The sequence below is a fragment of the Bufo bufo genome, chromosome 5 (genome assembly GCF_905171765.1).
Source record: "Bufo bufo chromosome 5, aBufBuf1.1, whole genome shotgun sequence".
NCBI classification, from domain to species: Eukaryota; Metazoa; Chordata; class Amphibia; order Anura; family Bufonidae; genus Bufo; species Bufo bufo.
In genome coordinates this window covers 287711106-287738703 of record NC_053393.1, presented here as the reverse complement: position 1 = coordinate 287738703, position 27598 = coordinate 287711106, and the positions used below count along the sequence as shown (strand labels likewise).

Genomic DNA, 27598 nt, shown 5'->3' with positions numbered 1-27598 from the left:
AAACAATGAGACCCTACCTTAGACACTCACTTAAAAAATAAAAATAAACTATGGCACTCAGAATATGGAGACACTGAAACATGATTTTTTTTTTGTTTCAAAACTGCATTTATTGTGAAAAACTAAATAAATAAATAAAATATACCTATTATGTATTGTCATGTTCGTAACAACCTGCTCTATAAAAATATCACACGACCAAACCCTTCAGGTGAACACCGTAATAAAAATAATAAAAAAAAAACGCTTTTAAAAAAGCCATTTGTTGTCACCTTACATAAAAAAGTGTAATACCAAGCAAACAAAAAGTCATATGCAGCCTAAAATAGTACCAATCAAACCATCATCTCATCCCGCAAAAAAGAGACCCTACATAAGACAGTCCAAATTATATTTGGTATTGTCGCTTTCATAACAACCTGCTCTATAAAAAATAGCACAAGATCTAACCTGTCAGATGAACATTGTAAATAACAAAAAATTAAAACTGTGTCAAAACTGTTCTTTTTTGTTATTTTAACTCACAAAAAGTGTAATATAGAGAAACCAAAAATCATATGTACCCTAAAATAGTACCAACAAAACTTCGACCTTACCCCATGGTTTCCAAAATGGGGTCACTTTTTTGGAGTTTCTACTCTAGGGGTGCATCAGGGGGTCTTCAAATGTGACATGGCAACTTAAAATTATCCCAGTGAAATCTGCCCTCCTAAAACCACATGGCGCACCTTTCCTTCTGCGCCCTGCCGTGTGCCCGTACAGCAGTTTATGACCAAATATGGGGTGTTTCTGTAAACTACAGAAACAGGCCAATAAATATTGAGTTAGGTTTGGCTGGTAACCCTTGTTTTGTTACTGGAAAAAATTGATTAAAATGGAAAATCTGCCAAAAAAGTGAAATTCTAAAATTTCATCTGGTGGAGGGAGGTTGGGGGGGGGGGGGGCGAGGGGGGCCCCATGGTTCAGTTTTGCACCGGGGCCCCCACATTTATGGTCAGTGAGTTCAGAGTAGACTCAGAGTAGGGTCTGATGGGGGCTGGCTTTAAAACTAGCTCTGCTATATTTCTGTAGCCTGCAACCTCTGACTGCCCAGTTGGGCTGAAACTACAGTACTACACCCAACATGTTCTGGCAGTAATAGTAAATGGATATTTGTGCAATTCTGAGCTACTAGTCTATATAATACATAATATTATATTGTATTATATAGACTAGTAGCTCAGAATTGCACCAATATCCATTTACTATTACTGCCAGAACATGCTGGGTGTAGCAGTTTCAGCCCAACTGGGCAGTCAGAGGTTGCAGGCTACAGAAATATAGCAGAGTTAAGCTACTTTCACACCTGCGTTTCTGGGTCCGCTTGTGAGATCTGTTTCAAGGCTCTCACAAGCGGCCCAAAACGGATTAGTTCAGCCCCAATGCATTCTGAATGGATAAGGATTCGCTCTGAATGCATCAGTTTGCCTCCGTTCAGCCTCCATTCTGCTCCGGAGGCGCACACCAAAACGCTGCTTGCAGCCAAACGGATGTGTTCTGAACGGATACAAGCATTTGCATTATAGGTGCGGATCCGTCTGTGCAGATTCGTTTTGGTGTCCGCCTGGCTATGCGGAGCCAAACGGATCCGTCCTGACTCACAATGTAAGTCAATGAGGATGGATCCGTTTTCACTGACACAATATGGTGCAATTGAAAACGGATCCGCCTCCCATTGACTTTTAGTGTAAGTCAAAACGGATCTGTTTGCATTATCTTTTTTTTTTTTGTTCGTGGTAATGCAAACGGATCCGTTCTGAACGGATTCAAGCGTTTGCATTATAGGTGCGGATCTGTCTGCAGATACCAGACGGATCCGCACCTAACGCAGGTGTGAAAGTAGCCTAACTCTGCTGCTGGTGGAGGGAGGTTGGGGGGGGGCGAGGGGGTCCCCATGGTTCAGTTTTGCACCGGGGCCCCATGGATTGTGTGTACGCCACTGCTCCAGAGACATTACATATTATGTGAGGGTGAGGGGCTGGGAAAGTGTGAAATGCAACTGATGAGAGGGAAGAGGGGGACACTGGGAGACATAACTTCTTGCTCTGTATAAAGTATAGGTGAGATAGTTGGTGGGCAAAGGTCTGTGAGGGGCTGGAACAACAGGGGGACACAAGATGTGCAGGGGCAGCAGCTTCAGGACTCTCCTAACTTCCCAGTTCCCTCCCACAGTAACTTACCCGAGTTCTGCTGTGTGGAGTAGTGGGACCAGTGAGACAAGAGGACTGAACTTTATACTGGAGGCACAGTGACTCAGAGAGAGCAGCGTCTCCATTATCTCCTGCTGCCTCGGCTCCTCTGGCTCCGCCCCCTCCTCACACATGAAGGAATATCACACTGCAGAGAGGAGGAAGGGGGGCTGTCTGCTCATGTCGGGTCGGTAAAGTTTACTTTGGAGAAAGGAACAAGCGCTGCAAGGTATTGTGCTGTCCCTTTCACCAAAGTAAAATGATATGTGTGCCAGTGCTGCAGTCCAGCACCCGATAACAGCCAGGCGCCTGACAGTATAGTAACTGCCCTGCCCCTGCTGGTGGCTCTGGCTGTAGTATAAGCAGACAGGCAAGGGGCCCATCGGGCATTTCACCGGCTTCCCGGTGAGCCAGTCCGACCCTGCAGTAGTAACATAGTACATAAGGCCGAAAAAAGACATTTGTCCATCCAGTTCGGCGTGTCATCCTGCAAGTTAATCCAGAGGAAGGCAAAAAAAAAAAACTGTGAGGTAGAAGCCAATTTTCCCCACTTTAGGGGAATAAAAAATTCCTTCCCGACTCCAATCAGGCAATCAGAATATCTCCCTGGATCAACGACCCCTCTCTAGTAGCTATAGCCTGTAATATTATTACACTCCAGAAATACATCCAGGCCCCTCTTGAATTCCTTTATTGTACTCACCATCACCACCTCCTCAGGCAGAGAGTTCCATAGTCTCACTGCTCTTACCGTAAAGAATCCTCTTCTATGTTTGTGTACAAACCTTGTTTCCTCCAGACGCAGAGGATGTCCCCTCGTCACAGTCCTGGGGATAAATAGATGATGGGATAGATCTCTGTACTGACCCCTGATATATTTATACAGTGCTGCCCATAATTATTCATACCCCTGGCAAATTTTTACTTTGTTACTTTTATTCAACCAGCAAGTAATTTTTTGATGGGAAATGACATAGGTGTCTCCCAAAAGATAATAAGACAATGTACAAGAGGCATTATTGTGGAAAAAAAACATTTCTCAGCTTTTATTTACATTTGAGCAAAAAGTTTCCAGTCCAAAATTATTCAAACCCTTCTCAATAATCAATAGAAAAGCCTATTATTTTGTTTGCCTTATCTGGAGAATTGGCGTCCTCTTTGGTCTGCATTGTGCAGTGTCCGTTGGATTGTCTACCTTGAGACATTGCCACCAGCAGAGCCCAGATTCACAAGGATGGCCTCGGTGGTGATCCTTGGATTCTTTTTCACCTCTCTAACTATCCTCCTGGCCAGCACAGGTGTCACTTTTGGCTTCCGACCACGTCCTCTGAGATTTTCCACGGAACATCTTGTATTTTTTGCTCAAATGTAAATAAAAGCTGAGAAATGTTTTTTTTTTTTCCACAATAATGCCTCTTGTACATCGTCTTATTATCTTTTGAGAGACACCTATGTCCTTTCCCGTCAAAAAATTACTTGCTGGTTGAATAAAAGTAACTTTAAGTCAAAATTTGCCAGTGGTATGAATGATTATGGGCAGCACTGTACATAGTAGTTAGATCTCCCCTCAGTCGTCTTTTTTCTTAAGTGAATAACACTAAGGCCACATGCACACGACCGTTCCGTTTTTTGCGGTTAGCAAACCGTGGATCCACAATTTGCGGAACGGGCGGCCTATTGTAGAAATGCCAATTCTTGTCCGCAAAACAGACAAGAATAGGACATGTTCTATTTGTTTTGTGGGGCCACGGAACGGAACAACGGATGCGGACAGCACACGAAGTGCTGTCCACATCTTTTGCGGCCCCATTGAAGTGAATGGGTCCACACCCAAGCCACAAAAACAACGGCCGTGTGCATGAGGCCTAATTTTGATAATCTTTCAGGGTACTGTAGTTGCCCCATTCCAGTTATTACTTTAGTTGCCCTCCTCTGGACCCTCTCCAGCTCTGCTATGTCTGCCTTGTTCACAGGAGCCCAGAACTGTATACAGTACTCCATGAGTGGTCTGACTAGCGATTTGTAAAGTGGTAGGACTATGTTCTTATCACGGGCATCTATGCCCCTTTTGATGCAACCCATTATCTTATTGGCCTTGGCAGCAGCTGCCTGACATTGGTTGATGCAGCTTAGTTTGCGGTTTATTAAAATTCCTAGATCCTTATACATGTCAATGTTACCGAGTGTTTTACCATTTAGTATGTATGGGTGACTTGCATTATTCCTTCCCATGTGCATAACTTTACATTTGTCAGTGTTAAACCTCATCTGCCACTTATCTGCCCAAACCTCCAATCTATGCAGATCCCTCTGTAGCAGTATACTGTCCTCTTCAGTGTTAATTACTTTACACAGTTTAGTGTCATGTGCGAAAATTGATATTTTACTATGCAAGCCTTCTACAAGATCATTAATAAATATATTGAAGAGAATAGGGCCCAATACTGACCCCTGAGGTACCCCACTAGTGACAGTGACCCAATCTGAGTATGTACCGTTAATAACCACCCTCTGTCTTCTATTACTGAGCCAGTTACTTACCCACATACAGACATTTTCTCCCATGCCGAGCATTCTCATTTTATATACTAACCTTTTATGTGGTACAGTGTCAAATGCTTTGGAGAAGTCCAGATATACGACATCCATTGATTCGCCGCAGTCAAGTCTAGAACTTACCTCCTCATAGAAACTGATTAAATTAGTTTGGCATGACTGATCCCTCATGAAGCCATGCTGATATGACGTTATTTGCTTATTTCCGTTGAGATGCTCTAAGATAGCATCTCTTAGAAAACCTTCAAACAGTTTAACCACAATAGATGTTAAACTTACCCGCCTATAGTTTCCAGGCTCTGTTTTTGGACCCTTTTTGAATATTGGCACCACATTTGCTATGCGCCAATCCTGTGGGACATTCCCTGTCAGTATAGAGTCTGCAAATATCAGAAATAAGGGTCTGGCTATGACATTACTTAATTCCCTTAGGATACGGGGGTGTATGCCATCCGGCCCTGGCGATTTGTCTATTTTAATATTTTTAAGTAGCTGTTGTACTTCTTCCTGGGTCAGACAGGACACTTTGAATGAGGAATTTATTTTTACATTCAGCATTTCATCTGACAGTTTATTTTCCTCAGTGAATACATTGGAGAAAAAAATATTTAACAGCTTTGCTTTCTCCTCGTTACTCTCTGCGACTCCCCCCTCATTACTCTTTAAAGGGCCAACACCTTCAGATTTATACATTTTAACATTTAAATAATTGAAGAACATTTTAGGGTTAGTTTTACTCTTTTTGGCAATTAATCTCTCAGTCTCTAGTTTGGCCACTTTTATTCGTTTTTTACATGTTCTATTTTTTTCCTTACAGTTTTTCAGTGCTTCCGTGCTACCCTCCTGTTTTGGTGATTTATATGCTTTCTTTTTGTCATTTATTGCTTTCTTTACAGTTCTATTTATCCACATTGATTTATTTTTGCTCCTTAACCTTTTATTCCCATACGGTATGTACCTCTCACAATGAGATTTTAGGATGCTTTTAAAGATATCCCATTTCGTGGCTGTATTTTTATTTTTGAGGACTTTGTCCCAGTTAGTTAGGCCTATGGCCTCTCTAAATTTAGCTTTTTTGAAGTTTTGTATTTTTGTTCCTCCCTGTAGAAACGCTCTTTTGAATGATAATTGGAAGTTTATTACTTTATGGTCACTATTTCCCAAGTGTCCCCCAACCTGCAAGTCTGTTGATCTGTCAGGAATATTGGTTAATGCTAAGTCCAGTATGGCCATCCCTCTAGTCGGGTCCTGAACCAGTTGGGAGAGGTAATTGTCTCTGGTTATTGCCAAGAACCTGTTTCCTTTATGAGATATACAAGTTTTAATTTCCCAGTCTATATCTGGGTAGTTGAAGTCCCCCATAATAACCACCTCATTATGATTTGCCGCCTTGTCCATCTCGTTTAGTAGTAGATTTTCTGTGGACTCTGGTATAGTAACATAGTAACATAGTAACATAGTACATAAGGCCGAAAAAAGACATTTGTCCATCCAGTTCGGCCTGTCATCCTACAAGTTGATCCAGAGGAAGGCAAAAAAAACCCTGTGAGGTAGAAGCCAATTTTCCTCACTTTAGGGGAATAAAAAATTCCTTCCCGACTCCAATCAGGCAATCAGAATAACTCCCTGGATCAACGACCCCTCTCTAGTAGCTATAGCCTGTAATATTATTACACTCCAGAAATACATCCAGGCCCCTCTTGAATTCCTTTATTGTACTCACCATCACCACCTCCTCAGGCAGAGAGTTCCATAGTCTCACTGCTCTTACCGTAAAGAACCCTTTTCTATGTTTGTGTACAAACCTTCTTTCCTCCAAACGCAGAGGATGTCCCCTCGTCACAGTCACAGTCCTGGGGATAAATAGATGATGGGATAGATCTCTGTACTGCCCCCTGATATATTTATACATAGTAATTAGATCTCCCCTCAGTCATCTTTTTTCTAACGTGAATAACCCTAATTTTGATAATCTTTCAGGGTACTGTAGTTGCCCCATTCCAGTTATTACTTTAGTTGCCCTCCTCTGGACCCTCTCCAGCTCTGCTATGTCTGCCTTGTTTACAGGAGCCCAGAACTGTACACAGTACTCCATGTGTGGTTTGACCAGTGATTTGTAAAGTAGTAGGAATATGTTCTCATCACGGGCATCTATGCCCCTTTTGATGCAACCCATTATCTTATTGGCCTTGGCAGCCGCTGCCTGACACTGTTTTTTGCAGCTTAGTTTGCTGTTTATTAAAATTCCTAGATCCTTTTCCATGTCAGTGTTACCGAGTGTTTTACCATTTAGTATGTATGGGTGACTTGCATTATTCCTTCCCATGTGCATAACTTTACATTTCTCAGTGTTAAACCTCATCTGCCACTTATCTGCCCAAGCCTCCAATCTATCCAGATCCCTCTGTAGTAGTATACTGTCCTCTTCAGTGTTAATTACTTGAACCTGCAAGTCTGTTGATCTGTCAGGAATATTGGTTAATGCTAAGTCCAGTATGGCCATCCCTCTAGTCGGGTCCTGAACCAGTTGGGAGAGGTAATTGTCTCTGGTTATTGCCAAGAACCTGTTTCCTTTATGAGATATACAAGTTTTAATTTCCCAGTCTATATCTGGGTAGTTGAAGTCCCCCATAATAACCACCTCATTATGATTTGCCGCCTTGTCCATCTCGTTTAGTAGTAGATTTTCTGTGGACTCTGGTATATTAGAAGTTTATAGTAAACTCCTATTAGTAATTTATTATTGTTTTAAGCTCCATGTATCTCTACCCACAGTGACTCCACATGTTCATTACATAAAGTCATACCCCCCCCTTCGGTTTTGACAATCCTTTCTAAACAGACTGTAACCTTGTACATTAACTGCCCAGTCATAGCTATCATCCAGCCATGTTTCTGTTATTCCCACTATGTCATAGTCCTCCTCACACATCACTAATTCCAGTTCCCCAGTTTTATTAGTCAGGCTTCTGGCATTAGTATACATACATTTGAGAGGTTTATGTATATTTTTTACCCTACACCTTTCCTTCAAAACTGTTCTAGTCCCTCCTTCCATTCCTCCCCCAGTCCCACTACCTTGCCCCCGGTCTCTATCTGCACTATCTTCCCCTCCTATAATGTAATTTCCCTCCCCCCCGGGCCCTAGTTTAAACACTCTTCCAACCTTCTAGCCATCTTTCTCCCCAACACAGCTGCCCCTTCCCCATTGAGGTGCAGCCCGTCCCTACGATAGAGCCTGTAGCCGATAGAGAAGTCGGCCCAGTTCTCCAGGAACCCAAACCCCTCCTTCCTACACCAGTTCTTGAGCCACTTGTTAATCTCCCTAATCTCCCGCTGCCTTTCTTGTGTTGCCCGTGGTACAGGCAGTATTTCGGAAAATACTATCTTTGAGGTCCTTGCCCTAAGCTTTTGACCTAAGTCCCTGAAATCATTTTTAAGGACTCTCCACCTACCTCTAACTTTGTCATTGGTTCCGATATGGACCATGACCACTGGATCTTCTCCAGCCCCTCCCAGTAATCTGTCAACCCGATCCGCGATGTGTCGAACTCTAACGCCAGGAAGACAGCACACTGTTCGGCAATCACGGTCTTTGTGACAGATTGCCCTATCTGTTCCCCTAATAATGGAGGCTTCCACTACCAGCACCTGTCTGGCCTGCCCTGCTCTCCTGGTTCCCTGCTTACTGGAGCTGACATTCCCCTGACTGGCTGAGGAAGTGTCCGGCTGCAGCAGTGCCGTCCCTGGACTGACATCCCACTTATCTGCCAAACGTGCAAACTTATTGGGGTGTGTCAGATCAGGGCTAGCCTCCCTGGCACTCTTCTCTCTACCCCGCTTTCTAACTGTTACCCAGCTAGCTACCTCACTTTCCTCAGCCTCCTCTCTGTCACCCTCCCCCTCATCTACCCCAAAGAGTGCTTGCTCGGTGAGAAGCAAACTCTTTGGCAAAATGTCAATGCCTATCAGTGTTGCAACTTGCCCGTTTAGAGACCCAATTCCAAACGGGTAATTTGCTCACATCTTGAACAAAGATATACACCCTCGAACGGCTGTTCCAGGACTGCATACATCATGCAAGATGTGCACTGGACTGCGTTGTCAATTGTGCAACACATACTAAAGGAGGATTACACCACAAAAGCGAAAAATACAATATAATGTAGTAATAAGAAACTGGCTAATTGCAGTCCCCCACTGAAGTCCCTGAATCTAAAGTCACTTAATCTTAAGTCACACACTTACACAACCACACACTTAATCAACCACGCGTCACGGTCAAACTCGCGTTATATATCTGCTTATATAAATATAAATAAAGCTCACTACATTAGCCAGGTTTGTTTTCCCTCTAGATTCAAAAAGGATATTGGGACATCGACACAATTCTAACATTTTTGGCTTTATACACCAACACACCGGATTTGAAATGAAACAAATAAGATGTGCTTTAACTGCAGACTGTCAGCTTTAATTTGAGGGTATTTACATCCAAATCAGGTGAACGGTGTAGGAATTACAACAGTTTGCATATGTGCCTCCCACTTGTTAAGAGACCAAAAGTAATGGGACAGAATAATAATCATAAATAAAACTTTCACTTTTTAATACTTGGTTGCAAATCCTTTGCAGTCAATTACAGCCTGAAGTCTGGAACGCATAGACATCACCAGACGCTGGGTTTCATCCCTGGTGATGCTCTGCCAGGCCTCTACTGCAACTTTCTTCAGTTCCTGCTTGTTCTTGGGGAATTTTCCCCAATGCATGCTCAATTGGATTCTGTCACGGCGGACGTGCACTCAGACTAACAGATAAACCACCAAGCAGGCTCTAGGCGAGAGGCAGGGGAAGGGTCACCTCCTAACTTATCCTTGACCTCTCTCCCTGCACTGCTCAGCCCACATGCAGACCTTTGTGGTAGGTATGATGTGTCCCTGTGCCTGGACTGAAACACCCTAAATTCCCTGAGATGGTGAAGAGGGGAAATAGGAGCAGCCTGCTCGCACAGAACCTGGATGGGAGAGATGACACCAAACAATCAAACAAGAAACCACACTTATCTCTCTGCGCTGGAACAGACAACCATTCTTCCTAGCTTCCAAGACCACAATGATTCCTATAATCCGCTCAGAGCACTGGGGTGGAGTGCTATTTAAACTCATAACCCCACCCAGTGCACCTGATTGGAGGGGGATCCAGCACGGCTCCAAAACAAAACACTAAACTCGTGCTGCTATTCTGGCCGACCTCCGCACACCGTCAGGACGGGGCATGACAGATTCAGGTCAGGTGATTGACTTGGCCATTGCATAATATTCCACTTCTTTCCCTTAAAAAACTCTTTGGTTGCTTTTGCAGTATGCTTTGTGTCATTGTCCATCTGCACTGTAAAGCGCCGTCCAATGAGTTCTGAAGCAATTGGCCGAATATGAGCAGATAATATTGCCAAAAACACTTCAGAATTTATCCTGCTGCTTTTGTCAGCAGTCACATCTAGAGTTGAGCGGACACCTGGATGTTCGGGTTCAACTGGTTCGGCCGAACTTCGGAAAAAAGTTCGAGTTCGGAACCCGAACTTGACCCCGAACCCCATTGAAGTCAATGGGGACCTGAACTTTTGAGCACTAAAATGGCTGTAAAAATGTCATGGAAAGGGCTATAGGGCTGCAAATGTCGTCAAAATGTGGTTAAGAGCATGGCAAGTGCTCTGCAAACAAATGTGGATAGGGAAATGACTTAAAATAACATAAAATACGTAAAAATAAAAAATAATAATCTTGATCTAGGAGGACGAGGTCCATATGGAGTAGGAGGTTGAGAAGGCGGTGGATGTGGCAGTGTAGGTGGAAGTGGCGGTGGAGGAGGAGGAGGTAGCCTACACTGCTTTTAGGTTTAAAATTTATTTATATATTTTTTAAATTAGGGTACACCCCAAAATAATGGGAAATATAACCCCCCAGTCATGCTAAAAACACGTTCAGACAATACACTGGCTGCAGGGCAGGCCAGCACCTCCAAGGCGTAAAGGGCAAGCTCAGGCCATGTGCCCAATTTGGAGACCCAGAAGTTGCAGGGGCTGACCCCTGTCAGTTAGTTCGTGTAGGCGTGTGCATACTTACTGCCCCACCATGTCGCACGTCCCCGTGATGTTCATGATACAATTTGATATCTGCTCTATCAACTTTCGATGTTCTTTTATGCCCCTAACATGGTGATCATGGGTGACGGGGAACCAGGGTTCCAGGCTGGAGAGGGAGCGTGAGAAAAAGAGACCAAATTTAAGGGAGATAAATTTATTTTAAAAAATTGGGATCGAGCAGAAATGTGGGAAAAGCTATATGTGGGACAAATTACAGAAGCCCAAATGTGGGCCAAAAGAGTCAAGCGGAAATGTGGGAAAAGCTATTGAGGCGCAAATATTGGCTAAAAGAGTATAGCGGAAATGTGGGACAAATTATTGAAGTGCAAATGTGGTACAACTTGTTTAAGTTTAAAGGGACACTGACAGGGCCAAAAAGCATATTAAGGTATATATATGACCGTACAGGTCTTATAAAGTGTATAAGAATCATGTAAGTATCCCCCCTGTCCACCTTATAACTACAGTAATGTGAAGTTTTATAACCTGCTGGAATCGGGTTCAATCTGCCCAAGGGGCGGTGTTTCACCTCAGCTTGCGCCCAGCCAGCCTCGCCACAACTGCCGTTTGAAGCGCCGCCCAGCTCATCAATATTCACTTCGCTGGGCGGCGCTGGGCGGCTACTAGTGTCCCCGGCTATCTTCAGCGCATGCGCCCGGCACCCTCACTGGCCGGGATCGCATCGCGCCTGCGCACAGTCTCATTCTCAGAGGCTAGTAGCCGCCCAGCGCCGCCCAGCGAAGTGAATATTGATGAGCTGGGCGGCGCTTCAAACGGCAGTTGTGGCGAGGCTGGCTGGGCGCAAGCTGAGGTGAAACACCGCCCCTTGGGCAGATTGAACCCGATTCCAGCAGGTTATAAAACTTCACATTACTGTAGTTATAAGGTGGACAGGGGGGATACTTACATGATTCTTATACACTTTATAAGACCTGTACGGTCATATATATACCTTAATATGCTTTTTGGCCCTGTCAGTGTCCCTTTAAGCATTGAATCAAAGGAAGTGGCGCGCATCAATTAAAGTGGCATTTCAGAAATTTTATTCCCTGTCACCTATGCAGAGAAGGGGTTTATTCACGTCTAATATTGTATAATGTCAACCCAAGAATGTAACAGAAAAATTACAGAAATGTATTAACCTGTCTACTAGGTAGAGCAGGGGCCTATGACAGAAAACAATTGTTTATTGTCACCCGAAAATGTAAAATTAAAATTATTGAAATTGGTGAATTTGACCCTAAAATGTAACTGACAAATGTTTTTTTTTTTTTTTACCGGTCTAATAGGTATAGCAGTGGTACATCACACCAAAAAATTGCTGAATTTCACCAGTAAATGTAACTGCCAACTTTTATTACATTTTTTACCGGTCTACTAGGTATAGCAGTGGTACTTCACACCCAAAAATTGGTGAATTTCACCATAAAATGTGACAGACACATTTTATTATTGTTTAACCTGTCTACTAGGTATAGCAGTGGTACTTCACACCCAAAAATTTTTAAATTTCAACTGAAGATGTAACTGACAATTTTTTTTTTTTTTTAACCGGCCTACTAGGTATAGCAGTGGTACATCACACCCAAAAATTTGAGAATTTCACCATAAAATGTGACAGACACATTTTATTATTGTTTAACCTGTCTACTAGGTATAGCAGTGGTACTTCACACCCAAAAAATTTTAAATTTTAACTGAAGATGTAACTGACAATTTTTTTATTTTTTTTTAACCGGCCTACTAGGTATAGCAGTGGTACATCACACCCAAAAATTGGTGAATTTCACCCGAAAATGTAACAGACACATTTTATTATTGTTTAACCGGCCTACTAGGTATAGCAGTGGTACATCACACCCAAAAATTGGTGAATTTCACCCGAAAATGTAACAGACACATTTTATTATTGTTTAACCGGCCTACTAGGTATAGCAGTGGTACATCACACCCAAAAATTGGTGAATTTCACCCGAAAATGTAAATGACAATTTTTTTATTTTTTTTTACCGGCCTCCTAGGTATAGCAGTGGAACTATACACCCACAAATGTGTGAATTTAGCCGGAAAATGTAAATGACAATTATTTTATTAAATTTTTTACCGGCCTAATAGGTATAGCAGTGGTACTATACACCCAAAAATTGGTGAATTTCACCCGAAAATTTAAATGACAATTATTATTATTTTTTTACCGGCCTCCTAGGTATAGCAGTGGTACTATACACCCACAAATGTGTGAATTTAGCCGGAAAATGTAAATGACAAAGTAGTGAAATGATATAAAATAAAATACGTACAAATAAAAAAAAAAATTAGATTTATGAGGTGGAGTTCCATATGGAGTAGGAGTTTGAGGAGGCAGTGGACGTAGCGTTGTAGGTGGAGGAGAACGAGGTAGCCAACACATGTTTTTGGTTTTAATTTTATTGTTTAATTATATTTCGGCCATGCTAACCCTGCCTTCTGAGGTGCCCCAGCTGCGTTGGCGACCTCTTCCTCGTCCTCTGCCTTCGCCTTGTGCTTCCACAGTGCCCCCGCTGTCAGGTGGGAATGCCACCAGCAGCGCGTCTACCAGCGTACGCTTGTACTTGCGCATCTTACGATCATGCTCCAGTGACGGAATTAAGGACGGTACGTTGTCCTTGTAACGGGGATCCAGCAGTGTGTCCACCCAGTAATCAGCACAAGTTAGAATGTGGGCAACTCGACGGTCATTGCGGAGACACTGCAGCATGTAATCGCTCATGTGTGCCAGGGTGCCCAGAGGCAACAAAAAGCTGTCCTCTGTGGGAGGTGTATGGTCTGTGTCCTCTGTATCCCCCCATCCACGCACCAGTGATGGCCATGAGCTGGTCTGGGTGCCACCCTGCTGTGAACATAGTTCCTCCTCCTCCATCTCCTACTCCTCATCCTCCACCTTGTCATCCTCCAGAACTGTGCCCTGGCTATACAATTGTGTACCTTGGGTTTGTGGGTGCAGGAACCCAGCCTCGGAGCCACTTGGGAATGACTGGCCGGAAACCCTACGAAATGATCCCTCTTCCTCCTCCTGTGCCACATCCTCTTCCATCATCGCAAGGAGAGTTTTTTCAAGGAGGCATAGAAGTGGGATAGTAACGCTGAGAACGGCGTTATCGGCACTGGCCATGTTGGTGGAGTACTCGAAATAGCGCAACAAGGAACACAGGTCTCGCATGGAGGCCCAGTCATTGGTGGTGAAGTGGTGCTGTTCTGCCGAGCGACTCACCAGTGCGTGCTGCAGCTGAAACTCCACTATCGCCTGCTGCTGCTCGCACAGTCTGGCCAGCATGTGCAAGGTGGAGTTACACTTTGTGGGCACGTCGCATATGAGGCAGTGAGCGGGAAGGCTGAAGTTACTCTGCAGCGCTGACAGGCGATCAGCAGCAGGGTGAGAACGCCGAAAGCGCGCACAGACGGCCCGCACTTTATGCAGTAGCTCTGACATATCGGGGTAATTTTTAAGGAATCTTTGCACCACCAAATTCAGCACATGCGCCAGGCAAGGGATGTGCGTCAAACCGGCTAATCCCAGAGATGCTACGAGATTTCGCCCATTATCGCACACCACCAGGCCGAGCTTGAGGCTGACTGGCACAAACCACTCATTGGTCTGTTGTTCAAGACCTGTCCACAGCTCCTGCACGGTGTGGGGTTTGTCGCCCAAACAGATACGTTTTAAAACTGCCTGCTGTCGTTTACCCCTGGCTGTGCTGAAGTTGGTGGTGAAGGTGTTACGCTGACCGGATGAGGAGCTGGTAGAGGATGAGGAAGCAGAGTAGGAGGAGGAAGCAACAGGAGGCAAACTTAAGCGTCCTGCAATCCTCGGTGGTGGAAGAACATGCGCCAAACTGCTATCCGTCTCAGGCCCAGCTGCCACTGCATTTACCCAGTGTGCTGTTATGGAGACATAACATCCCTGACCGTGCTTACTGGTCCACGTATTCGTAGTGAGGTGCACCTTGCTACAGATGCTGTCAATCCACCAGACGGAATGACAGCATTTCAAAGGCCAGTAATTTTGAAATGCTGGCATTCAGGGCAAGTGATCGCGGGTGGGAAGGGGGGGTACTTCCTTTTCCTCTCCAGCATTTGGGAGATGGAGAGCTGAACGCTTCCGTGGGACATTGTGGAGATGCTTGGTGACCCAGGTGGTGGTGTTGCTGGAAGATCCTCTGTTTGCGGGGTGGCAGGTGGCACTGTCACTCCAGAGGTGGAAGAGGCCGAGACTGCAGCAGAAGAGGAAGCAGGAGGAGCCAGAGACCTTTCTTGGATTTTGAGGTGTCTACTGCACTGCACTTAAATGCCTGGTCATGCAGGTTGTGCTCAGGTTGAGAATGTTTAGGCCTCGCTTCAGGCTCTGATTGCACAGCGTGCAAACCACTCGTGTTTTGTCGTCAGCACATTGTCTGAAGAACTGCCACGCCAGGGAACTCCTTGGAGCTGGCTTTTGTGTGCTCGGTCCCTTGCTGCGGTGGGCAGTAGCAGGTGTACTGTCTAGAGGACGGCCGCTCCGCTTTTGCACCCTGATCCCTCTTCTGCTGTGCTGGTGGCTCTGTGCGACCACCGCCTCTTCCTCGCATGACCTTGATTCCATGTGGGGTCGAGGACCTCATCGTTCTCCGCATCATCTTCCACCCAGTCTTCACCCCTGCCTTCCTAGTCGGTCTGCACACTTTCGAAAGCCCCAGCAGTTGGCACCTGTGTTTCGTCATCATCCGAGACGTGCTGCGATGGTCCTCCCATGTACTCATCTTGAAAGATAAGTGGTTGGGCATCGGTGTACTCAATCTCTTCCACTTCTGGGGCAGGGCTGGGTGGATGGCCCTGGGAAACCCTGCTAAGAGAATCATCAAAAAGCAGAAGAGACTGCTGCATGACTTGGGGCTCAGACTGCTTGGCTGATTTGCAAGGGGGTGAGGTGAAAGACTGATGGATATCGGCTGCAGGTGCCAACTGTGGTCTTTCAGCAGTAGACTGGGTGGGAGACAATGTGAAGGAACTGGATCCACTGTCAGCAACCCAATCTACTATCGCCTGTTCTTGTTCAGGCCTCACCATTCGTAGAGCCGCATTAGTCCCGACCAAATACCGCTGCAGGTTCTGTCGCCTACTCACACCTGAGGAAGGTGTTTCACTTGTGCGTGTAGCTGGCACAGTTCGACCACGTCCACTCCCTGCAACAGGAGCTCCACCAGCAGCACCACGACCGGGGCCACATCCCTTATTTGACGCTCTCCTCATATTTCTCAAATTTAGGATCTTGCCCAAAATGGGTGTTTTTCTAATAGCAGAATAGAACCACAGTATCTAAAGGTTGTATCTCACAATGACATATGCAGCAAAGGCTGCAAAAATTAAGTTTTTTGCCCTAAATGGGTGTTTTTTTAATAGCGGAATAGAACCACAGTATCTAAGGGTGTATCTCACAATGACCTATGCAGCAAAGGCTGCCAAATTAAGTATTTTGCCCAAAATGAGTGTTTTTCTAATAGCAGAATAGAACCACAGTATGAAAAGGGTGTATATCACACGTACAGATGCAGACTAGGCCTCAATTAAAGATTTCTTTGCCCAAAATGGCTGTATTTCAAATGCCTGAATCAAACCCCTGTATTTAAAGGGTGTATCTCACACGGCTTGACCCACTTTAGGCCTGAATTAAAGATTTGTTTGCCAAAATGGCTGTATTTCAAATATCTGAATCTAACCCAAATGTATTAAGGGTGTATCTCACAATGACATATGCAGCAAAGACTGCCAAATGAACTTTTTTTGCCCAAACGGGGGGTTTGTTTAATAACTCAATATGGCAGCAGTATATAACCCAGGAATTTCAAACGTGCTTATGCTGCAAGGCCTGAAATATTGTGTATTTTGCCCCAAAAAGGGTGTTTTATTAATGAAAGAATATAAGCCCTGTATATACAGGGTGTTTCTCACACGGCCTGACCCATAGTAGGCCTGAATTAAAGATTTGTGCACCAAATGGCGGTATTTCAAATCTTTGAATCTAACCCAAATGTATAAAGGGTGTATCTCACAATGACATATGCATCAAAGGCTGGCAACTAATAATTTTTTGCCCAAACAAGTGTTTGCTTATTCTCCTCAGGACCGCCGTACGCAGGATTGCGTCTTTACGGTGGTCCTGTTACTCTGGGTGAACGCGCCGGTGCGTCCTCTCGCGAGACGCGAGATTTCGGGCAAAGCCGGCCCGCGCATGCGCATCGCGGGCCGGCAAAATTTAAAAGACAAGTTCGTCATTAACCTGCCAGCCAATGATCGTCGCTGGCAGGTTGACGATTTTCAAAAAAACGAATCAGAAGCCAGTTAACACGTTATATTTATAAATATAATGTGTTAAATGGCTTCTGTGCTCCTCTGCTGGTCCTTTTCGTCGGTTGGTCCCAGCAGAGGAGCACACATCACAGTGAGTACCCACCAACACCACACTTAGCCCCCAGATCACCCTCCATCACCCCAATTAACCCCTTGATCACCCCTGTCAATCACCTAGTGAAAGGGAAAAAAGTGATCAGTGTAAACTGTCACTTTTTTTTTTCACTGGTATTGACTGTTAGGTTTTAGGATAGTTTAGGCCCCTTGGTTAGGAAGTTAGCAATCGTTTAGCGCCCAGCCCACCGCACCGCAGTCACTTATTCGCTGATTAGCGTACTTTTATAGTATCTGTAAGTGATCAGATCTATAATAGTATTAGTGTCACCTTAATTCACCCTCCACCAAAAACGCAGTGTTTGCCCGATCAGGCCTGATCGGTCGCCCACACGTGCGTTCACCCACGCCCGCCCCCGCCGCAGTGACAAAAAATAATTATTTTTTTGATCACTGCACAATCACTTTACAAGCGCTGCGGCGATAAAAAAAAATCTGTTTTGATATTTTTTATCAATCGCAACGGCCTCCGGTACTTCGCTTAGCCTCCCATTTGTAAGACAGGCTTGCTTTTCTTCTTGGGTAGTCTCAGGGAATACCCCTAAATTTAGTAGTCCAAATGTCAAACAGGGGGTATTCTTCTGAAGAGGCCTACAGGATTCTGACCCAGTCGGATGAGGAATGGGAACCCTCATCTGATGAATCTAGCGGGTCAGAATATGAACCTGTAGAAAGCAGTGGCAGTCTGACCCAAAGTTCGGACGAGGAGGTTGAGGTCCCTGATAGCACCAGGTGTACCCCGCCCCTTGTTGCTAGACCACAGGTTGCGCAGGATCCGTTTCAAGGGCAGCAGAGTGGGGCTGGCGCTGTCGGATTACGTGGTGAGGCATACACCAGCAGCGCAGCCCATCCTGGACCTAGTACCAGCACTGCCATACAACATGGTGAAGTGGCGAGCACCAGAAGGGCAGTTGAAGCTGGTACGGTGGCACGTGCAATAGTTACCCCGTCGCAGCCACCTCACAGACAGGCCCGTAGAGCCCCTAGAGTCCCTGAGGTGCTGGCAAACCCTGATTGGCAGTCCCCAACTTCAGCCGCACCATTAGTTCCCCCTTTCACCACCCAGGCTGGAGTTCGGGTTGAGACAGCTCAGATCGGTTCGGCACTGGGATTTTTTGAGCTGTTCTTGACTGCGGAGCTCTTGGACTTAGTCGTGGCAGAAACAAATCGGTATGCCACTCAATTTATAGCCGCCAACCTGGGAAGCTATTATGCCCAGTCTTTCCGGTGGAAACCCGTCCAAGTTTCCAAATTTAAAATTTTTCTGGGCCTTCTCCTCAACATGGGTCTAACCAAAAAGCATGAATTGCGGTGATATTGGTCCACGAACCCAATTCATCACATACCCATGTTCTCTGCTGCTATGTCCAGGACACGATTTAAGACCATCCTGCGTTTCCTGCACTTTAGCGACAACACCACCTCCCGTCCCAGAGGCCACCCAGCTTTTGACCGGCTCCACAAAATTCGGCCCCTCATAGACCACTTCAACAACAAATTTGCAGATTTGTATACCCCTGAGCAAAACATCTGCGTAGACGAGTCCTTAATACATTTTACCGGGCGCCTTGGCTTCAAACAATACATCCCAAGCAAGCGCGCCCGGTATGGGGTCAAATTGTATAAGCTCTGTGAAAGGGCCACAGACTATACCACAAATTTCGGATCTATGAGGGTAAAGATCAGACCCTGGAGCCAGTCGGTTGCCCTGACTACCTGAGGAGCAGTGGAAGACAGTCTGGGACTTGGTGTCACCCTTATTTGGCAAGGGGTACCATCTTTATGTGGACAATTTCTACACAAGTGTGCCCCTCTTCAGGCATTTGTTCCTAGAACAGATTGGCTGCTATGGCACCGCGTGACCTAGTCGCTGGGGCTTTCCCCAACGGCTCGTTACCACCCGTCTTGCAAGGGGGGAGAGGGCTGCCTTGTGTAACCAAGAACTGCTCGCGGTGAAATGGAGAGACAAGCGTGACGTTTACATGCTCTCCTCCATTCACGCAGACACGACAATCCAAATTGAACGAGCAACCAGTGTCATTGAAAAGCCCCTCTGTGTCCACGACTATAATTTGCTCATGGGAGGGGTGGACTTCAATGACCAGATGTTGGCTCCTTATCTACTTTCCCGCAGGACCAGACGCTGGTATAAGAAGGCGTCTGTATATTTGATTCAATTGGCTGCATATAATAGTTTTGTTCTCTACAGTAAGGCTGGGAGAACAGGATCCTTCCTCAAATTTCAGGAAGAGATCATCGCGAACCTCCTGTATCCAGGAGGTTCCGTGGCCCCATCCATCAGTGTAGTGAGCCGTCTACACGAGCAACATTTCCCCAGTGTCGTTGCTGTACCTCAAACCAACCGCCACCCCGAAAAAAATGTTGTGGTCTGTAGCAGAAGTGGAATAAGGCGTGACACCCGCTATTTCTGTCCTGACTGCCCTGACCACCCTGCCCTATGCTTTGGGAGTGTTTCCGGAAGTACCACACAGGAACACTTAGCATAGGGATTGCATCTCACAGGACAGGCACACAGGGCTATTAGGGCCCTTTCACTCACAGCTGCTGCAAACCTCTCCTTTCACCTGGGACAAAGTGCATAATGTACTTCGCCACATCTCTGGGCGATTTGCGCTTTGCACATTGTCCAATGGGGAAGGAGAGGTTTGTCCTATAAAGGTAAAAAAAAAAAAATCACCGCTAAGCAAAAAAGTTAACGTTCTGTTCAAAAAGTTAAATAAAGTTTATATGTTCCATTCAAATGTTATTATAAAGTTAATAAATTTATTGCGTTGCGGCCTGTTTTTTTCTTTTTTGTTTTCTTTTTTTTTACCTTCCAGGTGGACCAACCGATCGACTAGTTGCAGCACTGATGTGCATTCTGACAGAAGCATTGCGCTGCTGACAGATTACACAAAATTCGGTGTATGCGGCACTGCAAGACGAGATTTCTCCTCTGCAGTAAAAGATACGTTTACCGAGGCATATGAGCTGAGGAGGCGGCGGTGTTCATATACTTTGGCAAACACTTTGTATATAAAGAATAAATAAATAAATCCCGGCAATGATTTATTCATTCACATCGATTGATGTGAATGGAGAAATCTGGTTTGCCAGGGCATACGGGCTAAGTGAGTATGGATGCCCGAGGGGCATGGCGAGTTCCTAGAATTTTTTATTTTTTGTCACAAGTTAGCGGAAAATGATGATTTTTTTTTTTTCTTACAAAGTCTCATATTCCACTAACTGGTGACAAAAAATAAAAACTTCCATGAACTTACTATGCCCATCACGAAATACCTTGGGGTGTCTTCTTTCCAAAATGGGGTCACTTGTGGGGTAGTTATACTGCCCTGGCAATTTAGGGGCAATAATGTGTGGGAAGTAGTTTGAAATCAAAATGTGTAAAAAATGACCTGTGAAATCCTAAAGGTGCTCTTTGGAATGTGGGCCCCTTTGCCCACCTAGGCTGCAAAAAAGTGTCACACATCTGGTATCGCTGTACTCAGGATAAGTTGGGCAATGTGTTTTGGGGTGTCATTTTACATATACCCATGCTGGGTGAGATAAATATCTCGGCAAAAGACAACTTTTCCCATTTTTTTATACAAGTTGGCATTTGACCGAGATATTCTCTCATCCCAGCCATGGGTATATGTAAAATGACACCCAAAACACATTGCCCAACTTCTCCTGAGTACGGTGATACCAGATGTGTGACACTTTTTTGCAGCCTAGGTGGGCAAAGGGGCCCACATTCCAAAGAGCACCTTTAGGATTTCACAGGTCATTTTTTAACCATTTTGATTTCAAACTACTTCCCAGACATAGGGCCCCTAATTGCCAGGGCAGTATAACTACCCCACAAGTGACCCCATTTTGGAAATAAGACACCCCAAGGTATTTCGTGATGGGCATAGTGAGTTCATGGAAGTTTTTATTTTTTGTCATAAGTTAGTGGAATGTGAGACTTTGTAAGGGAAAAAAATATATAAAATCATCAGTTTCCGCTAACTTGTGACAAAAAATAAAAAGTTCTATGAACTCACTATTCCCATCAGCGTATACCTTAGGGTGTCTACTTTCCGAAATTGGGTCATTTCTGTGTTTTTCTACTGTCTGGGCATTGTAGAACCTCAGGAAACATGACAGGTGCTGAGAAAGTCAGAGCTGCTTCAAAAAGCGGAAATTCACATTTTTGTACCATAGTTTGTAAACGCTATAGCTTTCACCCAAACCATTTTTTTTTTACCCAAACATTTTTTTTTTATCAAAGACATGTAGAACAATAAATTTAGAGAAAAATGTATATATTGTGACAGGGTGTCACAATGTTTTGCAGAGAAAGTGCTGGATGGTGTGTACATTGCACCAAGTTTCCAGCACTTCATGTGTTAAAAGGCTCCAGGAAGGTTTGGTTTTCCTTGTATCCAGAAGCTTTCTGGGAAAAAGAAAACAAGTTTAGGGTCCTGGAGTCGGTCAGGGAAGAGTTGGGTGGGTTCCCTGACCACCCGGAGCCAGTCCGGGTTTTACCTGCCTGGGGGACTGCTCACACAGATGTACTAATTAAGTCAGCAGCCCTCTCTCTCTGGCAGTCTGTTTGAGAAGCTGCAAGCCTAGGAGCTCTGAGAGCGGTTGGCTTCTCCACCTAACTACTGAACTGTAAGTTGCTCTGTTTTCCCCTTGAAAATGCTCTTTGTGTTTTGTGTTATGAGTTTAGCTAGGGCTGCCGAGTGAGATAGGCAGGAGCCAGACGGCTATTGTTGTTTTTGATTTTGTTTGTTAATTTGAGCAACTTGCAAAATAAACTAGCAACAGTGTGACGCACAAGCTACAAAGGTGTCAGTGTTCCTGTTTCGGCCCAAAACAACCCCGCAGGAAGGCGTAACAGTTCACAATATGTATGTCGTTTTTTTTAAAAAAAATTTACAACTGAAAGTGAAAAATGTAATTTGTTTGCAAAAAAAATCGGTAAATTTCGATTAATAACAAAAAAAGTAAAAATGTCAGGAGCAATAAAATACCACCAAATGAAAGCTCTATTAGTGAGAAGAAAAGGAGGTAAAATTCATTTGGGTGGTAAGTTGAATGACCGAGAAATAAACGGTGAAAGTAGTGTAGTGCAGAAGTGTAAAAAGTGGCTGGTCATTAAGGGTGTTTAAGCTAGGGGGGCTGAGGTGGTTAATAACTGAATTTGACAGCAGTATATAAGCCTGTAAATTTCACATGTGCTGATGCTGAAAGGCCTGAAAATAGTTTTTAAATAGTGTTTTAAAACCCCAGAAAACTGATGGCTGTTATTTATAGCTTAAATTGCACACTGACTAATCAGATGTTGTAGATTTCCAAATAAATTGGGATTTTCAAAGTCCCAAAAGTTTAGATGCAGTGCTGGTGCACTGAGCTTGCATAAAATGGCCGCCGCCGCCACCCCACCTGACTGAGCTCAGGGCAGGATAAAAAAATTGTACCCTGCACCCACAAAACACAATGTATGTAGATCGCTGAGTTAGATTTAGATTTTGAGCAAAGACTCTCTCCTATTCTCTCCCTGAAATCACCAGCAGAATCCTCTCCCTACACTAAGCACAGCAGAGTGACGTGCAGCGCTACGTGACTGCAGCTTATTTAGAGGCTGGGTCACATGCTACACTGGCCAATCACAGCCATGCCATAGTAGGCATGGCTGTGATGGCCTTCTAAGGTCAGACAGTTAACCGCTAGTTGACTGGCTGCTCTGCAGCCTTTCAAAAAGCGCCAAGAAAGCGCCGAACCACCCGAACCCAAACTTTTACTGAAATGTTCGGTTTCAGGTCCGGGGTCCAAAAAATCCTAAAGTACGGTACGAACCCGTAACTTTACAGTTCGGGTTCGCTCAACCCTAGTCACATCAATAAATACAAGAGAACCAGTTCCATTAGCAGCCATACATGCCCATGCCAAGACACTACCACCACGATGCTTCACTGATGAGGTGGTATGCTTAGGATCATGAGCAGTTCCTTTCCTTCTCCATACTCTTCTCTTTCCATCACTCTGTGACAAGTTGATCTTCGTCTCATCTGTCAATAGGATGTTGTTCCAGAACTTTGAAGGCTTTTTTAGATGTCGTTTAGCAAACTCTAATCTGGCCTTTCTGTTTTTGAGGCTCACCAATGGTTTACATCTTGTGGTAAACCCTCTGTATTCACTCTGGTGAAGTCTTCTCTTTATTGTTGATTTTGACACACATACACCTACCTCCTGGAGAGTGTGCTTGATCTGGTCAACTGTTGTGAAGGGTGTTTTCTTCCTCAGGGAAATAATTCTTCAGTTATCCACCACAGTTGTTTTCATTGGTCTTCCGAGTCTTTTGGTGTTGCTGAGCTCACCGATGTGTTCCTTCTTTTTAAGAATGTTCCAAACAGTTGTTTTGGCCACGCCTAATGTTTTTGCTATCTCTCTGATGGATTTGTTTTGTTTTTTCAGCCTAATGATGGCTTGCTTCACTGATAGTGACACAGTTCTTTGGATCTCATCCTGAGAGTTGACAGCAACAGATTCCAAATGCAAATAGCACACTTGAAATGAACTCTGGACCTTTTATCTGCTCATTGTAATTGGGATAATGAGGGAATAACACACACCTGGCCATGGAATAGTTGAGAAGCCAATTGTCCCATTACTTTTGTTCCCTTAATAAGTGGGAGGCACATATGCAAACTGTTGTAATTCCTACACAGTTCACCTGATTTGGATGTAAATACCCTCAAATTAAAGCTGACAGCCTGCAGTTAAAGCACATCTTGTTCGTTTCATTTCAAATCCATTGAGGTGGTGTATAGAGCCCAAAATTTTTGAATTGTGTCGATGTCCCAATATTTATGGACCTGACTGTATCTAGAAGATGAACAGACAACACTCTAGTGAATAAAGGGAATTTATGCTTTCTGTTTTTTACAGGATAGGTCATCAATATAAGATCAGCAGGGGTCCAACTCTCAGCCCCCTGCCAAAGAACACAGCGCTCATGTGAGCACTGACATTGCAGTGGCAAGCAGTGTCATTACAGCTTCTCTGTCCTATTCAATTGAATGGGAAGAAGCAGCTGTAGTTATACTACTTCCCATTCGTGTGAATGGGATGGAGGAGCCTGCTTGCTGCTGCAATGTAAAATATTTGTTGATAATAAAATTATTAAAAATGTATGATAACATTCTAACTACCTCTTGTTACCACTAGAAGGAGCTTATGATAGTGATTAGAAAAATAAATAAAAAAGTACTTCAACAAACTGCATTTACTTACATTCACGTAACTTGCATTTATGTAGTCTTCTTTCCCTTGTAAAATTACTCGTGTTAAGTCATCTGCAAGTAGAAAACACAATATGAACTCATAAATAGATGGAGCTCTATAAATCTAATATAATTCATACTGTTTATTAACCAAACTTAAAATCAAAATCTATAAAAATGCAAAAAGGATGTAATTGTATATGTCACAACGTTTCATACAATGTATGGTAAACCACTGATTGTATTATGTTCCTAAAATGTTAAATACGTTTTATCCAAATAGGATAATAGGATCTGTAACAGATGTAAATTGCAGAGTGCCAAACCTGTTATTAAAGTTCCACAAACTACAACAATATTGAGAACTGGTTAAACAGTCATTAATTACACTGAACAAAAATATAAACGCAACACTTTTGGTTTTGCTCCCATTTTGCATAAGCTGAACTCAAAGATCTGAAACATTTTCTACATACACAAAAGACCCATTACTCTCAAATATTGTTCACAAATTTGTCTAAGGTCTCATGCACACGACCGTTTTTTTTAAGGTCCGCAAAAACGGTGTCCGTAGGTCCGTGATTCGTGTCCGTTTTTTCTTCCGTGGGTATTCCTTGATTTTTGGAGGATCCACGGACATGGAGAAAAAATCGTTTTGGTGTCCGCCTGGCCATGCGGACCCAAACAGATCCGTCCTGACTTACAATGCAAGTCAATGGGGACGGATCCATTTGACGTTGACACAATATGGTGCAATTGCAAACGGATCCGTTCCCCATTGACTTTCAATGTAAAGTCAGGAGTCCCTATTATACCATTGGATCTGAGTTTTCTCCAATCCGATGGTATATTTTAACTTGGAGCATCTTCATCACCATGGGAACGCCTCTATGTTAGAATATACTGTCGGATATGAGTTAGATCGTGAAACTCAGATCCGACAGTATATTCTAACACAGAGGCGTTCCCATAGTGATGGGGACGCTTCAAGTTAGAATATACTAAGAACTGTGTACATGACTGCCCCCTGCTGCCTGGCAGCACCTGATCTCTTACAGGGGGCTGTGATCCGCACAATTAACCCCTCAGGTGCCGCACCTGAAAGGGGTTAATTGTGCGTATCATAGTCCCCTGTAAGAGATCAGGGGCTGCCAGGCAGCAGGGGGCAGACCCCCTCGGCCCCCCTCCCTCCCTCTATTGTATTAATTTCATTGGTGGCCAGTGTGCGGCCCCCCCTCCCTCCCTCTTTTGTATTATTTTCATTGGTGGCCAGTGTGCGGCCCCCCCGGCCCCCCCCCCCCCCCCCTATTTTATTATTTTCATTGGTGGCACAGTGTGCGGCCTCCCCCCCCCCCCCCCCCCGATCATTGGTGGCAGCGGAGAGTTCCAATCGGAGTCCCAGTTTAATCGCAGCAGGTAAGTATGATGCTTCTAATATTGCTAAGTAACCATGGCAACCAGGACTGCAGTAGCGTCCTGGTTGCCATGGTTACCGATCGGAGCCCCAGCGATTAAACTGGGACTCCTATCAGAACTCTCCGCTGCCACCAATGATCGGGGGGGGGGGAGAGGGGAGGCCGCACACTGTGCCATCAATAAAAATAATACAATAGAGGGAGGGAGGGGGGGCCGGGGGGGCCGCACACTGTGCCACCAATGAAAATAGTACAATAGAGGGAGGGAGGGGGGCCAAGGGGGGGCCGCACCCTGTGCCACCAATGAAAATAATACAATAGAGGGAGGGAGGGGGGCCGCACTGGCCACCAATGAAATTAAAACTGGGGAGGGAGGGGGGTCTTCCCCCTGCTGCCTGGCAGCCCCTGATCTCTTTTAGGGGGCTATGATATGCACAATTAACCCCTCAGGTGCAGCACCTGAGGGGTTAATTGTGCATATCACAGCCCCCTGTAAGAGATCGGGTTCTGCCAGGCAGCAGGGGGCAGTCATGTACACAGTTCGTAGTATATTCTAACTAAAAGCGTCCCTATCACTATGGGAACGCTTCTGTGTTAGAATATACTGTCGGATCTGAGTTTTTCACGAAGGGGGGGGCGCACACTGGCCACCAATGAAAATAATTCACGAAGTGAAAACTCAGCTCTGAAAAAGCTTTTATGCAGACGGATCTTCAGATCCGTCTGTATGAAAGTAACCTACGGCCACGGATCACGGACGCGGATGCCAATCTTGTGTGCATCCGTGTTCTTTCACGGACCCATTGACTTGAATGGGTCCGTGAACCGTTGTCCATCAAAAAAATAGGACAGGTCATATTTTTTTGACGGACAGGAAACAAGGATCACGGATGCGGCTGCAAATCGGTGCATTTTCAGATTTTTCCACGGACCCATTGAAAGTCAATGGGTCCGCAAAAAAAAACGGAAAACGGCACAACAGCCACGGATGCACACAACGGTCGTGTGCATGAGGCCTTAATCTGTGTTAGTGAGCACTTCTACTTTGCCAAGATAATCTATCCCACCTCACAGGTGTGGCATATCAAGGTGCTGATTAGACAGCATGAATATAGCACAGGTGTGCCTTAGACTGCCCACAATAAAAGGTCACTTTGAAATGTGCAGTTTGTTCACACAGCACAATGCCACAGATGTTGCAACATTTGAGGGAGCGTGCAATTGGCATGCTGACTGCAGGAATGTCTACCAGAGCTGTTGCCCGTGCAATGAATGTTCATTTCTCTACCATAAGCCGTCTCCAAAGGCATTTCAGAGAATTTGGCAGTACATCCAACCGGCCTCACAACCGCAGACCACGTGTAACCACAGCAGCCCAGGACATCCACATCCAGCATTAAAGGGAATGCAGTGCTCACATGTATATAATGCATGCTCAGTGTATATAATGAAGGTAAATCTGGATAGCAATCAGGTAATATTTCTGTTGGGTACATGGAGTTG

At 44.7% G+C, this 27598-nt stretch overlaps 1 protein-coding gene across 1 annotated transcript in view; it reads right to left on the bottom strand.

Annotated features, from left to right (window-relative positions):
• Positions 1 to 27598, bottom strand: part of PTPN3 (protein tyrosine phosphatase non-receptor type 3) — a 1427127-nt gene that overhangs the window by 375577 nt on the left and 1023952 nt on the right. The window contains 1 exon segment of the mRNA XM_040432350.1: positions 24691 to 24752. Within this exon segment, the coding sequence (XP_040288284.1) occupies positions 24691 to 24752 (62 nt within the window).